General features: G+C 39.5%; 3 protein-coding genes and 1 long non-coding RNA gene across 5 annotated transcripts; all 4 read right to left on the bottom strand.

Moving 5' to 3' along the window:
- Positions 1 to 446: 446 nt before the first annotated feature.
- On the bottom strand, positions 447 to 982 carry LOC139192705 (uncharacterized). Its single transcript, XR_011577002.1, has 2 exons — positions 856 to 982; positions 447 to 624 (listed from the first exon to the last, which is right to left on the bottom strand). It is a non-coding gene; the product is annotated as an uncharacterized lncRNA (long non-coding RNA).
- A 144-nt stretch (positions 983 to 1,126) lies between these two features.
- Positions 1,127 to 3,549, bottom strand: LOC103401000 (protein FMP32, mitochondrial-like). The gene is made up of 8 exons (XM_029090791.2): positions 3,148 to 3,549; positions 2,767 to 3,042; positions 2,491 to 2,622; positions 2,313 to 2,372; positions 1,848 to 1,924; positions 1,682 to 1,738; positions 1,507 to 1,573; positions 1,127 to 1,425 (listed from the first exon to the last, which is right to left on the bottom strand). The coding sequence occupies exons 2-8, from the start codon at positions 2,965 to 2,967 to the stop codon at positions 1,306 to 1,308; spliced, it is 714 nt and encodes a 237-aa protein (XP_028946624.1). The 5' UTR covers positions 2,968 to 3,042; positions 3,148 to 3,549; the 3' UTR covers positions 1,127 to 1,305.
- A 453-nt stretch (positions 3,550 to 4,002) lies between these two features.
- Positions 4,003 to 6,752, bottom strand: LOC103401007 (uncharacterized). 2 transcript variants are annotated; one of them, XM_008339713.4, is made up of 5 exons: positions 6,408 to 6,752; positions 5,730 to 5,896; positions 4,903 to 4,978; positions 4,528 to 4,597; positions 4,003 to 4,425 (listed from the first exon to the last, which is right to left on the bottom strand). In XM_008339713.4, the coding sequence occupies exons 1-5, from the start codon at positions 6,562 to 6,564 to the stop codon at positions 4,305 to 4,307; spliced, it is 591 nt and encodes a 196-aa protein (XP_008337935.2). In that variant the 5' UTR covers positions 6,565 to 6,752; the 3' UTR covers positions 4,003 to 4,304. The 2 variants fall into 2 exon arrangements, with proteins under 2 accessions (XP_008337935.2, XP_070671253.1); XM_070815152.1 differs by having other exon boundaries at positions 4,528 to 4,594.
- Positions 6,753 to 8,482: 1,730 nt separating this feature from the next.
- On the bottom strand, positions 8,483 to 15,335 carry LOC103407085 (zinc finger CCCH domain-containing protein 44-like). The gene is made up of 10 exons (XM_008346037.4): positions 14,569 to 15,335; positions 14,246 to 14,325; positions 13,945 to 14,129; positions 12,739 to 13,612; positions 12,519 to 12,646; positions 11,994 to 12,053; positions 11,857 to 11,907; positions 11,569 to 11,639; positions 11,187 to 11,338; positions 8,483 to 11,076 (listed from the first exon to the last, which is right to left on the bottom strand). The coding sequence occupies exons 1-10, from the start codon at positions 14,925 to 14,927 to the stop codon at positions 8,765 to 8,767; spliced, it is 4,272 nt and encodes a 1,423-aa protein (XP_008344259.2). The 5' UTR covers positions 14,928 to 15,335; the 3' UTR covers positions 8,483 to 8,764.
- Positions 15,336 to 18,132: the final 2,797 nt, after the last annotated feature.

The following is an 18,132-nucleotide window of genomic DNA, read 5'->3' as shown; positions in this document are numbered from 1 at the left end:
ATTTAGTTAAGAGTTTGAGAGGTTCAAGCCGTATTAAGCGCGGTTACGATAGGTTGGCTACGAACATGGGGACATGACTCCCCGACCCGGAAATCCAATGCACCATCCAGCCTCCGAAAAGTTTATGCAACCAAAGGGTTATGAGTTATAACATTCAAATCTTTGGCTCTACACTATTCAATGGAATAATGGAAATGGCGATTTGAAAATCATCTAAGGGGTGGCTCTGAACTCCACCCTGAGTATGATTACTTGCATCCCCGACCAACTTACTAAGTCAAGTACGTTTTGCGACACCATGTGTCTAAGTAGGTCCAAGTGAGGCATCCAAACTAAGAAATCCTCAAGTGGAATTTTATTTCAAATGAGCCCCGATACACAGAAGTACCTTAGCCACGTCAACTCAATGTTGTCCAATCGGGAACGCTCAGGTGTGACGCATAAGGTTTAACTCTCACAACTCAAATTCCACAAATTACAAACCCTAAACCAAACGAGTAGAGAACCCACAACAAACAGAGAAGGTTCTCCCAAATTGTTCTCCAACTCACAAATTTCTTCTCACCAAATTGCCAAACAAATGAGCCATGAGTTTGCCACGCACTCATGATTCCAAAAGATGACCTGCACCCCGAAACCCAATTAGAGAAAACGCTCTAAAGCAATGGTGACGACACCATAAACTAAACCCTAATCAAATAGGTAATTAACAAAATCTCTCCACCAAACAGGGAATCCAACCAAGAAGTCAAATCAAACCCAAATAGGACACCAATACGAAATAGGTAACATAAACTTAATTTATGCATCATCCTAATTTTGAGCAGCAAATCTCAACCAAAAAAAAGGTCGTACCCAGTGCACAAGGCTCCCGCTTTACGCAGGGTCTGGGAGAGGTGAATGTCGGCTAGCCTTACCCCCATTTATGGAGAGGCTGCTCCCAAGTCTCGAACCCGAGACCTACCGCTCATGGGCGAAGGCATTAGCAAATCTCAACAACTTCAAGAAAAAATTGACAAAACGCTCAACTCATCAGAAAGCAAAAACAACATATAAGAAATCGGGGAGTGCAAAATGAAACTATTTACAGATTATTTACCAAAGAATATTGAAAAGAACGAAAAAAGGACAAAAATATGAATTTTGCCTAATTGAATGCTTCCTTGATCCAACTTACAATGTAATGACTTTGCCTTATCTTTCACATCTTTATCACATTTCTTAAAATTACAACAGCTTGAAAAGAATGAAACCTTTCCCAGTTTTCCCCTATTGGGACTCGTCATCGTTAACTATAGAACAAGTTTACTTTAAGATACGGAGTACAGCGAGACCGACAGCAGATATCGATACCAGAGAACCTATGCAGTATTTTATGACATCGTATTTTGCTGCTTCCACCTGAGCCCTTAAAGCATGAATTTCCTGATAGTATTAAGCATTAGTAAAACGTATTGTATGGTGCGCTCCTAGTTCAAATCGAAAAAGTAGTCAACCAATTCTTACCCGATCAAGTTTGTTGGTGAGGTTATTGGTTTCAGCATTCTGATTTGATAGCTCTTCTCGTATCCTCCTGTACTCATTAACCAAAAGAATGAACAAGGCGAGTCAATTTCATAACTCAAACAGAGACTTTGATGAACTCAGAGAATACTATGTTTTATTTAACGTATTCACTTACCCTCTTTCCAGGTTCAAGTCCAACCGCTGTCCTGCAGTAACTTTGTCGATTTCATACCTGCATCACAATGAAAACATTTGCACTGTGATGACGATTATAGAAAGCAAACACATATCCACATGGAAACAGACAGGAAATGACAGTAAAGTAACTGCATTCATCAGACCTCAATTCACTCCGCATCTTCTCTATATCATTCCGAAGTTTTTCAGTCTCGTGTTGCAACAAAGAAAAATGGTGTCCCTGCATAACATATTCTTTCAGAGAACCAATGGCAGCTATTTAGTGTGACTGAAAATTAGATACGACATTCATGTCTGCTGATGTTAACGGGATCTTGGAGACAACATCATCAGTTGAAACCCAAAATGCAGTCCAATTAGAAAACCATTAATGATTTGGCGACTTTTATACACAGAACAAACGCAGATAAAAACCAATTACAAAGCTTATTATAGAAACGTCAATCAGGCATAAAGTTTGCATACAAACAAAACAGTAAATAGATTTGAACGGCAACTAGAACAGAATCATCCACAAATCGACATATCAGGAAAAAAAAAAAAAATTCGACAACTAAACACAAACCACGATCTCATGGTAATGACTAACGGAAAGAGCTGTTAAGTACCTGCGCACTTTGAATTTCGGATTTGAATTTGGACAAGTTGGATTCTTGGATCATCTCCGTCTATAAACAATTACGCAGAACATACATTCAGATACAACCATCATAATTCGATGAACGACAACATACACAGACGTAATCACTAAACGGGAAAATTAGAGTACACATGAAAGCTCCTTACTTTCTGCATCTCTCCTTTTGTAACAAATGAATGAGACACATTTTCCAAGCTGTCATTCAAAACTTCAGTAATGGCAGATGTTATCGCCTCGGCGTGCTTCGAGGGCACGCCTTGTCCCTCTAATCTCCTAACCTAAACACAATGCAGCATATTATTAGCAACAATTACAACCTCTCTAATATCACTGTAAATTTGTCATCGTTTGATTTTGCATATTCATGCAATTTTCAAAAATTCAAATTGTCATTCTCAAGAGAAAGCGATTCGATTACTTACCAACGCTAATGTATCGACAAGAAACAACCGCTTTCCATTTGATTTGACCAGCTGAGAAGTCAGCCTGCAATCCAAATGCCTGTACTCCAACGACGGAGACACCGCTCTCGAGCCACCACCGGCCCCTCCGAAACCGGATAATCCGATCCCCGACCCGGTCCCCAGTTGGGCAACCCGTCTGCAAGCCGCGGCAGCGGCCATTCGAATTCGATTTCCGCACCTGATTCCCAATGCTAACTTCAATCTCAATCCTTCAATCGATTGGTTGCCGAGAATCTGCACGCACGGAAGAGAAATGTTGACCGTTTGGTTACCGAGAAAACGCGAGAAAACGATAGAAAACAGTAAAAGTTTGAAAATTCAATCCGATCCAGTACGTACCTGTATCCGGAAAGCTACGAGCCGGAGAGCTAAGAGCAAATATATGCTATTTTTCCAGCTGAGAAATCCTGCAGGATTGGATTGGATAGGATAGGATTGTTGTCCCTTGTCCGTCTCGGAATTCGCAAAATATAAGTACAGGGAGGATCCTGTTGATTTCGCGGTTTGCTTTGTCTCCTCCTCTGGTTAAATTAGCTTCCGTGCCAAACAGGGCGCAGACTATTTCTATTTTTCGGAAGCTGCTAATTGTGTTTGTACGGTCGTAAGCATGATTCTTAATTAAGTGCTTAATCCTTCTTAATTAAGTGTTTAATCGTGTCTGCGATAAGCCAGCCCAGAGCTGTATGCAGGTCGATTTGGTCGCCCTGGTGCTGCTTACTGATAGATTATCATAGTGGTTTAGTGAAAGAGGAATCTCCATTAACCCGAATGGTTAATGAGCTAATTTCATGACAGACGCTTTAGCTTCACATGAGCATTCATCGATTGTAATCGTGTTTGGGAGCACTTGCATTATCAGTTGTTTCAATGTTTAATTTCGATTGTCTTGCATAAAATCACTTATAAAGAAGCACATTACAAGCGCTACTCTCTATAAGTGATTCTAACCTCCCCGAAATAGGCTCTAATTGTCTCGGTTAACTTTTCATTTAACTTTCATACAAGTGTCTCTCTTATTAATCCGCTCACATAATCTGAACCAGAAAAATCTTGTATACAACCGACGCATATAACTCCTCTTACACAGTTACGCTAAAGCGCTCACATATTAGTCACATGACGAGTTTTAGGAGAGGAAAGTTATCTACAAGGTTGTATACAAGAATCGAAGCGTAAAAGTAGTGTATACAACGATTGTCAGAAATAATAATGTCATTAGAAAATAGCACAATCTCTTACTTCCCTCCACAACCAAATAAATAATAATCACCATAGATTAGTTATTAAACAGTTGCAAGATAAATAAGAAGCCCTCTTAAGCCTATAGCAGTTGCACTAACATTCTATTGCTCAAAATGTGGATGGAGTGCAGAGGAGTTATAAACAGCACAAAAACCACGACGAATCGAAGACGAAGAGAGCAGATATGGAATCAAACCGAAGCCTGCTTCTCGAGTTATTTTCTTCATTCATCTGGATTTTGCAACAAGCGATCTTTACTTTGGTCGCCCTCTGTACTGGTATAGAAAATCATCGACACTTCCTTTTATGTAGTTCCCAACTTTACGTATGTTCTTAGTCACCCCTGAAGCAACAAGATCTGCGTTTCTTGTAAACCTACACATTCGTTAACAAACACCAGATAACCCGTTACAAATGAGGCGTAACGTTCAGAAAACTAGGAGATTGTTCACTTTAACAGTCTAATCTTATGCTTGCCTGTTGAAGAAAAGACTTCCTGCAGACTGAGTCGGTTGCTGCCTCTGAGTCTGAGGGACTTCACGAACTTCTAAAAGGTAATCGCAAGGGATAAATAAAGCCGACATTAAATGATAAATTTAACATTTCATCTTAACATTAGAGCACAAGAATTTTTCGAAATCATTTCGAGAAACCAAACACTAGTTTATATATCTAAGATTCTTAACCAATGTGAAAGTCTGTTCAACCGAAGTAACTCATTCGACCCCACTATCTAAGTGCTAGTTTTGCAGGAAGATCTTGACTACATTGGAGGCGAACTATTGTAAGCAACACCTAGAAGGAGAAATAAAAGGGAAAAAAAGACGGGTAAACAAAAATTCATTTCCCTACCCTGTTTATGATGGACATGGGCAGAAACGGGAGCAGCAGCAGGTGTCTTTTGAACCATTCTTTTGCCAACCAAAAGCTGCATTAACTCATGTCAGTCAGAATGCTTAAAAAAGATTAATGTAGGGTGAAGCATTTTATGTAGAAATTTCATGTGTCGAGAAAGTCAGTTTCTGCATAGACTTTATTACTTCCAGTTTTCTAAGCACTAAACACATTGATCCAACTCCAATTTGCACCAGAAGCTCACAAGTCGGATCATCTAATGAACGGTTCATAGCTTGTTATCATGCAATATGTTTAGATCTTGTAAACACGATCTGCCGAGATCTCATTAGTTAAACTCTAAAGCCATGGCTTGTTTGGTGTCTGGGATTGGATTAGGTTTGATACTGTACTATATTTAAGGTATACTGAAAGAATAAATGAAAAAATTGCGTCCAACCTTTAAAGATAGAAGATATATAACTCATCAAGGATACTTATCCCTTGCAATCACCCCAAAATTTTAGGATTACAAGGATAACCTCCTTCATGTCTACTCCCCTCAAAATGAAAAATCATTAGCCTCTATCTTCAAATGAATTATAAGAGTTATCCATTCTGGTCCGGTCCTAGGCACCAAACGAGCCCTAAAATTAATAGCTAATCCAATTAATATAAAAGAAACCCGAAAAGGGACTTGCACAGCTCCATGCATTTAAGCAATATGTTAAGGTCAATAATCAAGCACACGAACCCCCCACATCTCATATTAACACATAATACAATGTTTTAATCTGTGTGTTTTTGTGTGTGAGGGCTTAGGAAAGAGAGGAGAGATTTTAAACCTCGAGACCGTAGCAAACAGGCAATTCTGGTTGTTCCTTTCCAGAATGGTCTTTCGTAATTCGATCCAAGTACAGCGAGTAACCAGCACAAGCATAACGAAATTCAGTAAGATGTCGATCATCTTTAGAAGCTTTCGTCTCAGTTTCCGAAACTATTGACTGAGGCACTGGTCACCAAAACCTACATATTAGTAACTAGTCCAATACAACTTTGATAAACGAATTTCAACTCACAAAAAGAAGAGTAAACACCAAACCAACAATCTCAACTACAAAATAAGGCGGCTATAAATTCCAATCACAAAAATGGCGGAGAAAGATCAACCCTTTCTGGGAAATGGCAAAATAAATCAGACTGCAGCTCAAAGATGATGACTTGGTTAATTTCCTAAGCAAAATTATCATCAATTAATCTCAAATTTAAGGCGAAATGATAAAATGACAAAAAGAAAAGAACTTCCGTAATAAATCCAAGCAAACACAAAATCAGAATTCAGATTTTAGAAATTGAAACCGTAAAACTCAAAATCCAAAAGAAAGAGAACCAAAAGTTGCGCAATTGATAAGATTTCTGGTGATACAATAGGTCCGATGGTGAAGAAACTAATGTTTTCGTATAAACTTTCTCGAGAACCAAACAGAAAATAGCAAAGATAAGAGAAAGGGGAGAGATGAAACCTTCGGGGATGGAGCGAGGAACGCCGACGCAGAGAGGATTGTAAGCCTTGGATTTGAGGGCGGATGAATAATAGAGTGTTCCTTTGCATGATCTGCCTTTTTGGGAGGTTTTTGATTGGTCCCGGAGCTCGTCTTTGCTGTTGTTGTTCGTATCCATGGCAGCCGTCGCCGTCGTCGTCGTCACTGTGTCATCTGCGACTGTCTTCTTCTCGTTGTGTCGCGGTCGCTCTCTCGTTCGTGTACCACCATTTTGCTCGGGTGCCCCCACACATGGTTTTTTACTCGCACGGAATGCTCTCTCGCTTACGAATTTACCGGACTATTTTTTATTTTAATTTTTTTTATGATTAAAGTTGAGCCTTAGATTTAATAGAAAACTAATTAAAAGGGCTTGAAAACTTTGAGTTTTAATGATAAGGACAAAATAAAGGGTAAAGTGAATAGTACCAGGATTGACTTTTTAGTGTAAAAATGTGGTTTTTCGTTAAAGTGAACAGTACCGGCTATGGATTACAGGAACAAATGTAGTTGAATGAGACAGCAGGCGGGTTACACGTTCCACTGTGCCGAGATGTGAGGTGCAGGTGGTGATGATCACCCCGGGGTATGCGCTAGCGCCCTTGACAGGCACTCCAGGACCCGCCAACGCTCGGGTGCTTTTCGTTAAAGTTCTCTAGATTTAATTTATAAGTGATGAGTCTTAGATTTAATTTTCGTCAAATGCAAATTTGAATCATATCATTATGGAAAACATCTCTTAGGCCATCTCCAACTAAAATTTAGGTTTTAATCCAGATATAGATTTTCTCCTCCGACGCTTATACTTAACTTTTTAACCCGAGATTATTAAAATATGCTTAACTTTTTAACCCAAGATCATATTAAAATATGAATTAAGTATAATTTGTTTGTTAAAGAATGAATCTAAGATAATTTTTTTTTCTTAAAGTAACTTTTAAAAAAAATTATGTAGACTACCCTAATTTAATTTTATGAACATTTTAACCTAAAAATATTTAGATTCTGATAAATATTGAAAAATCACTAAATCAACACCATCAAACTCATGGAACACTACAAAAAAAATATGAAACACATGAAAGAATTTTTTTTATATTTATTTTAGCCCTTAGATTTAAATTTAGACTGTTAGATCTTTATTTTTATTTTTTTACTGTTGGATTTGATCATATTAGATTTTAGTTATTAGATTCAATAGATTTATAAATATAAAACTTAAAAAAACACACATATATAGTGAGCCAGTCCACTACTAACCCAAAGGAAATTCTAGCCTAAATTTGCCTCGGAAATGAGTTTTGGGTTAAAACTCATATTTGGCCCAAGAGTTGGAGCAAATTGAGATAGGTTTAGAACCTAAAATTTGAGTTTTACTCTAAAGGTTTGAGTAAGTCTTATTATAGATACTACCGTTTGTTTTAAAAAATAAATAATAAATAAAAAAGTTGAGCTTGAGTAATGAGCATTCCCTTAAAATCATTCCAAAAAAAAAAAAAAAGTTGAGCTTGAGCATTCCTTCAAAAGAGTACCCAACACAACCGAGGTTAGTTAAATTTGTTAAAATTATGAGATACTCACTTATGCGTATAATCTTTTTTTTCGTAATTGAGATGAATTTAATATAAAATAGTTTATTATTTATCAAAATGAGCTCAAGGAAAAGTTCACCCGGGATTGCATTCAGCTCATTTAGTCACTATTTTACACTTTGTCAGATGATAAATGTACAAATGTGAAAGTTATTCATGTGTATCAACCTTCCGGCCAATTGACTCCATATGTTTCACTCCGGTGGCCAGCAATGTAAGTTGACATTGCTAAATGACCCACATTTTATGTATGATGGAATGGAGTCGACATCTAAGAAAAATTTAGGATTCCTTTGGCGGAGGCTCTTAAATAACTGAAATCACTTTCAAGCGATTGAGGTGTTTTTTGCTAAAAGCACCTGTGATATGCTTCTTGCTGGAAGCACTTAATTTGGATTTTTACCAAAGTTTGGTTCCAAAACACTTTCATTCGTTTAAAAAGGAAGAAAAGAAAACACAAGGGAATTTACTTGTTTGGGTTGGTAAAACGTAAAAGGTCCATTGTGGACGTCAGATATTACATGAAACATGGAATGAATACCACAAATAATATGGTACACTCCAAAATTATGCTAAACCTATCCCCCAAAAATAATAATTATTCACTTAAGCCACTTGGACGGCTTACGTAAGTTACGTTTACAGGTTAAATTACAGCAATTGGCAACAAGGAGCCTCCTAATTACGAGCAATGATTACATAATTAAATGTGTCTAATCTTCTTGTTTGAGAATTGAGACCCAAAAATCAGGGGTGCAGATAACCACAGGATGCTCCCTTCTTGCAGTGCCCGCTATCGTAATATTTACAAACCCGCTGCCCTTTGGGAGGAGGCCTCAACGAACTTCCATTTCCATTGCCATTTCCATGCATCGTCTGCCTGTTCCATCCAAACCTACCCCTACCCATACCTAAATCCCTATTCTGGAAACCACGATCTCTTGGACCCAAGAGTCTTTCTCCGCCGCCGCCGTACCTTGGTTGGCTTTCCCACATTCTCCCGGCGGGCAACTGATGACCTGGATGTATGCTCGTGTTTCCGTGCGGTATCCCCTGACCATCTCCCCAACCCAGGTTTACACTTCTTTGGTCTGGTCCTCCCCGTCCCATGTTTGCATTTATCGGAACTGGCTGAACTGCTTCCCAACTCCTTCCTGTGCTTTCTGACCTACTGTTCCAATGATTGTTGATGTCCGATGGTGCAGTGGTTCGCATCTCTGTACCTGCCTCAAATTGGTTAACTGAAAGATCACTGTACTTTCTGTCTCCCTCCATTTCGGGGCTTGTGGACGAATGTACACCAGATCTGTTTTTTAGATCAAGAGCATTTCCCTGACATGCCCCAACTGGTTCGTCCGTCACCATGGAAACCTGTAAATTAGCAGTGGAGCTCAAATCAAGTGCATTTCCCTGACATACCCCAACTGGTTCATCCATCGCCTTGGAAACCCGTAAATCACCAGTGGAGCTCAAAGCATCACCTTTTCCAGGGTCGGGTGCTGGGCTGAATCCATCTACAGAACTGAAACTATCATTTTTTGAACCCTCTGTAAAGTCCCCTTGACAATTCATGATTGAAGTCGGGGTAGCCAAGCTGCTGAGAGTCTCCATTGCTTCAACTTCAGCCAGAAGATCTGAAACTGATTCATCAGGTAAAGTACAAAATTCAGTTGGTTCCGTAAACTGATTCATCTCGCTTGGTTTAAAAGAAGATGCAGAGACAAGACTGGATTCCCATTCCTCTATAGAAGATGGTTTGGCCCAGTCATCATCTACTTCCGGAAGTGGTGCCCCACCACCCACTAAACTAGAAGAGGTGCTCCAGCTATGGCCAGCATCCTGAACAGGAACATTTGAAGGCACAGACTGTCTATTTTCAGCTGCCTGACCTTGTAAGTCTCCATTGCTTGGTTTTGGAGTGGGACCGGGCATATCTGAAAAATTATTTTCCTTCTGATCTTGTTCGGGAATCTCCAGTGATTTAATCAAAGGAACAAGATCCGAGTTGGAATGATGGCCATTTGAAGGACTGCTTACAGGTGGAGGCCTCCAGTTTTGCCCGGAAGATTGACCTGAATGGCCCTCACTATCAGATCGGCTCTCATTATGCTGTCCATTTGTAATTTGAGCCTGAGCAGCCTGTTGGGGATCCAAATTTCCATTCTTCTGATCAGAGTTAATTTCCTCTCCTCTACTCTCCCCTTCTTGATGCGACAAAGTTTCAGATGGTTTCACAGGAAATGCAGGAGAAGGTTGTGAACTACTTTCTTGGGGTTGATTGGGCGAAGAATTATCATCCTTCAATTGATCCAGGCCTTGCAAAATGATTCCAGTTTGTTCATCACTAGAATTGACAACATCAGCAGGTGCAGTGCTCCTTAAAAGTTCACTGTTGCCACTATTTTGCAAACTTTGGCCATCCTGCTTCGTGTTCCAGCTCTCTTCAACCTGTTTACCATCTATTGGAGTTGTGTTCATACTCTTGTTCCTTCCATCATCCTGACCATTGTTTCTATCATCCGAGGCAGCTGTAAATTCCTGAGAAAGTAACGGGCTGTCATGTGGCAATAATGGTTGTTTATACTGTCCATTCAATGCATCAGCCAAAAGGATGGAGTTGTCTGGATTCTCATCTATCTTCCATATTCTATGATCAAGAGGGAAGTGCCCAGCTGTATTCCATTTACGCAACAGCATGAGTGTAAATGGTCCTTGAACTTTTCCAGTTGGGTCCTGGTAATGCCATATAATGTCTGTCTCAAAATCATCAACAGAATGGTTCGCACTCGTCACTATAGAAGAGGGCAACGATGAATTTTCTGATGCAACCTCAGAAGGTGTATTGGATTCAACTGCTGATTGATTATTCCCATCAAAAGCCACCAAACCAGTGAGATTGACCTGGCTCCTTGTCGTATTGCATCCATTTATTCCAAATGTTGCTCTACCCGGATTTTTCGGTGCCTTACTTCTAGAATTGCTTGAAGTATCGCCTTCCCTTGGTTGAGAGAAAGGTGCCCTTCCCTTTCTACCAGATCTCCTTGGTCTGACCTTGGCATCTGCATACACATCAGCGCAATTAACACCAAATTAACATTTCCAAAAGAAGCCTTGAAAAAGATAAATGGATAAGATGTTATTCCATGTCTATTAAATCAATGTAAGGGACCTTGTTTCTTATCGAATGCTCCAGCACTGCCTTCGGACTCACAACTTGGATCCATACTAGGATCAGGGCGTACTTCAGGAATTTCACGCAGTCTGCGCTGACGTTCCTCTAGCGAGTTCAGAAGCTGTAGTTTGTCCACACATTGTCTAAGCGTAAACTATGGTCAAGGAAAACTTGATATTCTTAGACCAAAATACCTCTGCCACAAGACAATATGAAGAATAGAGTACACGGGTACCCATGAAACCGCCTCTCGTACTAAGTAATGTGCTACAAGTAATCAATGAGTAAACAGAGAGTGCAACTGGAATAATCCACAACAATGTGCAAGAAATGTCATTAAAGAAACTAAAAACATAGAATAATCAACAAAAAAGGATATTCCTTTCTGCGTCCTTTTTCACTTGCTCGATCACGAAGCTGACTAATCCGTAATACCTCTGCTTCCAGACACTAGTTTAAAAAACAAGACCACGGTCAACCAAAAAGCAATATCAGACATAGCATTTGACGATTTATTTAGGAGAAACAATAAAAGCCAACGAATATACTTAAATGGGGCAGTAATAACTATTAACTAAAACGGGAAAAGAAAGATCATCTAAAGTCCTTCCATAAAAACACAAATGTATCCTCTTCTTGCCTCAGAATTACAAGTAACGGAACTTACATCATTTACTCTAATTGCATGAAGGGCCATTGCTTTCTCCTGAATCTCACCCTGCAACACCAAGCATAAATATTCCTTTGTTAAAGGAGTTGCAAATATCTTGAACATCACATATTGTACATAACATGCAAACCTACCAGAGTCAACTGTTTGCTGAGCCCACACCTTATACTTTGACGTAATCGTTTGCATTCATCCTGTAAAATAAGTAAAATGTCACAATTGAGTAAGAGGGGGATGAAGGGGAATAAATATCTCAACACGAGCAACACACTTCAACAGACAGTCTTGTGACCGATAAAAACTGTATATGAAAAGCTAGCATGCCTTAGTCAATGTGTATTTTTGGTTATATCATTATTTCCATGTCTAGAAAGGACTGAAAATAGTGTGGATATAGGTTTCAAGTCAGTCATTAATGGTGAGGGCAAACGCTCCCCCAGCACCCTTTCGTATTAAAGTCCACATAACTGAAGACAGGCAGGTACAAATAAACAATTAGGCTCCAAGAGCTTTCATTATTGATATCTATACTAATGCACACTTATTTTTTAACCGTCAGTTCCAAAAGAATTCTTACCGAAAAAAAAAATTATAGCATGTGTAGATAAGTTATATCAAGGAACCCCGGGAGGAGGAGAGTAGGCGATAAGTTCACTGACCTGGGAGAACTCCTGATTAGAGATCTCGTCAATTGATATAACCTCTTTCTTTTTTAAGTTCAAGATCTCAAGCTTAACATCAGTTGTTTTTGTGCCAACTTTATAAGGTTGAGCAACCTTGCTGGTACCTGCAGAAAAAGATGTCATCAATACAAATTTTGCACGACCTATTGTGAAAATATAAGAAATAACTTAGAACATTGGTTGTGTAAACTAGTACCTGTGACTTGGACAAGCCTATAAATATCTTCCTTTTGGTCACCAGTAGGAATTCTTATTCGCACAATTGAACCAACCACCTTTTCATGCAATTTGTCAACATCTTCAATAAGCTTCTCCACCCAGTTACGCCGCAAGTAAATCAGATTAATGTTGTGAAGATCAATAGCGGCGAATCCATCAGGATTGGTCGGTGGTCCTTTCTCATCTACCCTTTTGCGTGTTTTACACCTCTTATCATTACGCATCATCATTTGATTATCATAGTTCCCATCAATCTCCATTTGGCTGCCAACAGTATTATCAACTCCAGGGCTAATAATGTTATCTGCCTTGGAACTTTCCTTAATGAGGAAGTGAAATTCAAGAAGCTTTAACATTTCAAAGTGACCCACACATTCTTTCCCAAAAAGATTTATGAGTCTTGAATCGCAAATAATTTGGCATTTCTGGCGAGGATCGTGAAGATTGTTTTTCTTTATGTACTCGAACAAAAGTGCCTGGACATCAAACTGCGATAGCACAGATGTATCACCATTTCTCAAATAAGCAACAAACTCCAAGAGCTCCTTTGACGCCCAAACTGTGTCTTCAACACTCAAATCCTTGTCCAAAGTTCTGGGCTTTTTATTACTTCTTTTTGAATGTGTAGCTTCCAGATCTGCACAACAGTTGACTGCACCTGAATTTGTTTTATTACCATCATATAGTTCAGTTGAAGAATCCCCCTTACCAACCATAACGGCAGCTTCATTCCATGGATTTTTAGCTTTAAAAAGATCGTCCGAAGTTAAGGATAGTTTCCTTTTCAAAAGAATCCAGTAAACCTTGAAGAGATACTCCCAGCTGCTCTTGTCATCAAAATCAACTTGAGCCTGCAGAAAATTTAAATGAGAAAGGGAAATGGTAAAAATTGCAAAACCCAGATGGAAGTTTGTAAAAATAAATAAAAAACTAAACAGATATTCGTTTCCTAACAAACTCTATCAGAGTGAAACGTAATGGAATACCACTTTTATTACAGCGTCGGGCTTTAAAGAAGGACATAAAACAAAAACATAAAGCATTCTTGATATAAAAGAGTTATATGCTGTTCTTAATCAATCTAATCCCTCTCCAAATTCAACAAAGCTGAGAATCCTTAATTCGTAGGTAAAAACTACATGACTGTAAGTAAATAAATACACCAAAGTGTGTTCAAGCATACCCCTTCCTTATTTTCTTGCACATTCTCAATTAGCATGATAGTTCTCATACATGTTCCGCAAAATCCTTTATTTCCTCGTACACATTGATAATCCGCGCCTTTAGTGCATCTTTTGCACAGAGAATATGTACAAGTATAGCACCAATAATGGGCAGCCTTCTGACAACTGCTACATATATGCCAACCTGACATGCATAATATCCAAAACACCGAAACGTGAACAAAGCACACAACTATCATAACTCAACTTGCGATGGATATAAGTTATAACAAATTAGTAGGTTAACATAGTGCAACATACCACAATTCCATTTGGCTTTCGATTTAAAGAAGGCCTCGTCCCGCTTGATGCATGATGGATGGTATGCCTTAGGGCACCCCCTAACAAGTAACAATCCACAAACAAGGCTTAATTAAGCAATGCAAATAAGCAACAACAACATTCACTAAATTTCGCAAAACAAAACATAAAATCGACTCGAACTGTCCGTTGGATTGCCAATAAGGAAATGAAATAACCCAAATCAGCTAAATTAAGTAAAAACTCTCAGCTTTTCTAGCATGGACTAATCAAAATTGGACTGAATTTGACCAAGCTGCGACCGCGAAGAACCGGATTCTCACCTGCGATCACAAAGCACGAGGCTTCCACCGTCGAAGCAAATGAAGCAAACGTCTTCTTCTTCGTCCTGCATCTTGCTCACCGCCGTCGCCTTGGCATGCCCGCTGGGCGGCCGGCCCCGCCTCCGCTTCCCCAAGTTCTTACCCGCCTCCTCTTTGACCACCACCATCTGCCCCGCCTTCCCAACAACCATCCCCCCGCCGATCGTTTCGCATTGATCGGCCGCCATGCAGTCCTTCACCGCCGGCATCGACCGGTCAAACACCTCCTGCGATTGCGGCGGTTCTCCTCCTCCGCCTCCGTCTTCTTGCATACTGGGTCCATAAAAGGCCGAGGCGAGCTGAGCTTGCTCAAGCTCCATACAAACTACAATTGAAGCAAAAGAATTGAACGGATTTGTAGAGAGAGAGAGATTGAAAACCCTAGGAGTTGGAACTACAATTATGAGAAGCTAAAGCTAAAGCGGCAGCGGCAGCAGCGCACATGGAACACCGGGTGCGGATGGGACAGGGCATTATCTGGTCTGTTTTTGGTCCGTGTGAGTGAATGGGCGGCCACACACGGCGCTGTCGACAGGCGGACACCTGGGAGGAGATTGGGTGGAAGAAAGAGAGAGGGAGAAAAAAACGGAGGAGAGAGAGAGAGAGGGGGGTCGTTGTTGGGGTAGGCAGGGAAGGAAGTGGGCTTTCACACCAAGGACGGTTGGCTGGGTGGAAGGGAAAGGGAGGGGCGGGCGGGGGAAATTACCTTTTTGCCTCTTGAGGGGGTCAAAACGCGGCTCTTGTGAGTCCGTTTATCATATTCCTTCTCTGATCTCGAGCACCACGTGGTGAGTGGGCACCCAGAAAAGGTAATCGCATGTGGGGCCGCCTTGAATTTTTGTTCAACCCTTTAAACATTACGATACTCACTTTGTCACTTCTACCGCTTTCGTTCGCTTCCTGACCCCTTTGATTTTCATCTTCTTATTGTCCACCAAGTATTTTCGTGTCGTAGTTAACTGTATTTGAAGACGCAATATCGCTTGTATTTCGACAATATATCCGCATTTAAAGAAAATGTGAGTATCTAGAACCTGATATTTTTCTTTACCCTTAACTTATTTGTCGTAAGTCTGTGCAACAGAATCGCAATGAAAATATGTCGATTAGGTAACAAATTGATCGTAAATGTATGTTGTGTCGCCATGATGTAAATTGAACTTGAAATCACCTTCAACCAAGTATAGAAAACTACCACAAAATTTAAAGTTAGTAGAAAAACTTTTATTACACTCGAAAGTGTCCAAAGTGCCAATTTTAAAGAGGCAAACGTCGGATTTGAAATACGTGATTTGCACATGACAGTCACACAGGTTTACTTCTGCTACATTGACACCAATTATGTTAGTCATTGTCTTTTTCTTGATTTGAGAGTGGTTAGGTAATACTTTTGTTTGTTTTACTTGATTTATATAGTTGCAGATTATTTGTTAGATATATCTTCATGTAATTCAATACATAACAAGAGATGTGTGTAGTGCCAACTGGTCAGCCTTATCAGAAACTTACTGCTTATAGTGCCCATTACTTTTATCAGTGGAACTTTTTTTCTTTCAATTTTTTAAATATTTTTTGTATTACTACTCATAACAATCCGTGTTTAATAAATAGGGTATATGTTTCAAGATTTTGTATTAATTTCTAATTACTTACTTACGGTACGGTCCCCCTATCCATTCTCTTTAAATATTGTAACAAAAATTGGTAACACAGTATTTGTCATTTAGTATTATTGTCCAGTAGTATTCCTCTTTACTTGTAAGTAAGATGTCCTAGATTTGATTCTCGTCAAAGGTAAATTTCAACCACATTATTGTTAGCTCATTGTAAGATTAAGCACATCATCTCTCATTTAATATAGATAATATCGTTTATTCCAAAAAAAAAAAAACACAGTACTTATCATATCACAGACCTGCTCCGTCGTAGCATGATATTGTCCACTTTGGGCCACACCCTCACAGTTTTATTTCTGGGAACTCATGAGCAACTTCTCAGTAGGTCACCCATCCTGGGATTGCTCTTGCCCAAACTTGCTTAACTTCGGAGTTCTGATGGAATCTAAAACCAGTGAGTTCTCAAAAGGCCTCGTGTTATATAGAGGTGGGCATGTACATATAAGGCACATCATCCCATCTCCGTTGGTCGATGTGGGATGTTACAATCCACCCCCTTAGGGGCCCGACGTCCTCGTCGGCACATTCGCACCACATGGCATAGTGGCTCTGATACCATTTTGTCACATCCCAGTCTTGCTCCGTCAGAGCATGATATTGTCCACTTTAGGCCCCGACCACGCCCTCACTGTTTTGTCATGATGTAAATTAAACTTGAAATCACCTTCAACCAAGTGTAGAAAACTACCACAAAATTTAAAGTTAGTAGAAAAACTTTTATTACATTCGAAAGTGTCCAAAGTGCCAATTTTAAAAAGGCAAACGTCGGATTTGAAATACGTAATTTGCACGTGACGGTCACACGCATTTACTTCTGCTACGTTGACACCAATTATGTTAGTCATTGTCTTTTTCTTGATTTGAGAGTGGTTAGGTAATACTTTTGTTTGTTTTACTTGATTTATATAGTTGAAGATTATTTGTTAGAGATAACTTCATGTAATTCAATACATAACAAGAGATGTGTGTTAGTGCCAACTGATCAGCCTTATCAGAAACTTACTGCTTATAGTGCCCATTACTTTTATCAGTGGAACTTTTTTTTTTTTCAATTTTTTAAATATTTTTTGTATTACTACTCATAACAATCCGTGTTTAATAAATAGCGTATATGTTTCAAGATTTTGTATTAATTTCTAATTACTTACTTAGGGTATGGTCCCCCGATCCATTCTCTTTAAATATTGTAACCAAACATGGTAACACAATATTTGTCATTTAGTATTATTGTCCAGTAGTATTCATCGTTACTTGTAAGTGAAGGGTCTTAGATTTGATTCTCGTCAAGGGCAAAATTCAACCACATTATTGTTAGCTCATTGTGAGATTAAGCACATCATTTCTCATTTAATGTAGATAATATCGTTTATTCCAAAAAAAAAAAAAGTTTGTTCAAAAAAAAAAAAACATAGTACTTGTCACATCCCAGACCGGCTCTGCCGTAACACGATATTGTCCGTTTTGGGCCACACCCTCACGGTTTTGTTTCTGGGAACTCATGAACAACTTCCTAGTGGGTCATCCATCCTGGGATTGCTCTCGCCCAAACTCACTCAACTTCGGAGTTCAGATGGAATCCGAAGCCAGTGAGTTCCCAAAAGGTCTTGTGCTATATGGAGGTAGGCATGTACATATAAGGCACATCACCCCTTTCCGTTGGTCAATGTAGGATGTTACAATCCACCCCCTTAGGGGCCCAACGTCCTCGTCGACACACTCACACCACATGGCATAATGGCTCTGATATCATTCTGTCCCATTCCAGTCAACTTCGTCAGAGCACGATATTGTCCTCTTTGGGCCTTGGCCACGCCCTCACGGTTTTGTTTATAGAAACTCACACAATAAC

The sequence above is a fragment of the Malus domestica genome, chromosome 02 (genome assembly GCF_042453785.1).
Source record: "Malus domestica chromosome 02, GDT2T_hap1".
Taxonomy (NCBI): domain Eukaryota; kingdom Viridiplantae; phylum Streptophyta; class Magnoliopsida; order Rosales; family Rosaceae; genus Malus; species Malus domestica.
Note: the sequence above shows the minus strand (reverse complement) of the source record. Positions and strands in the feature narration are given on the sequence as shown.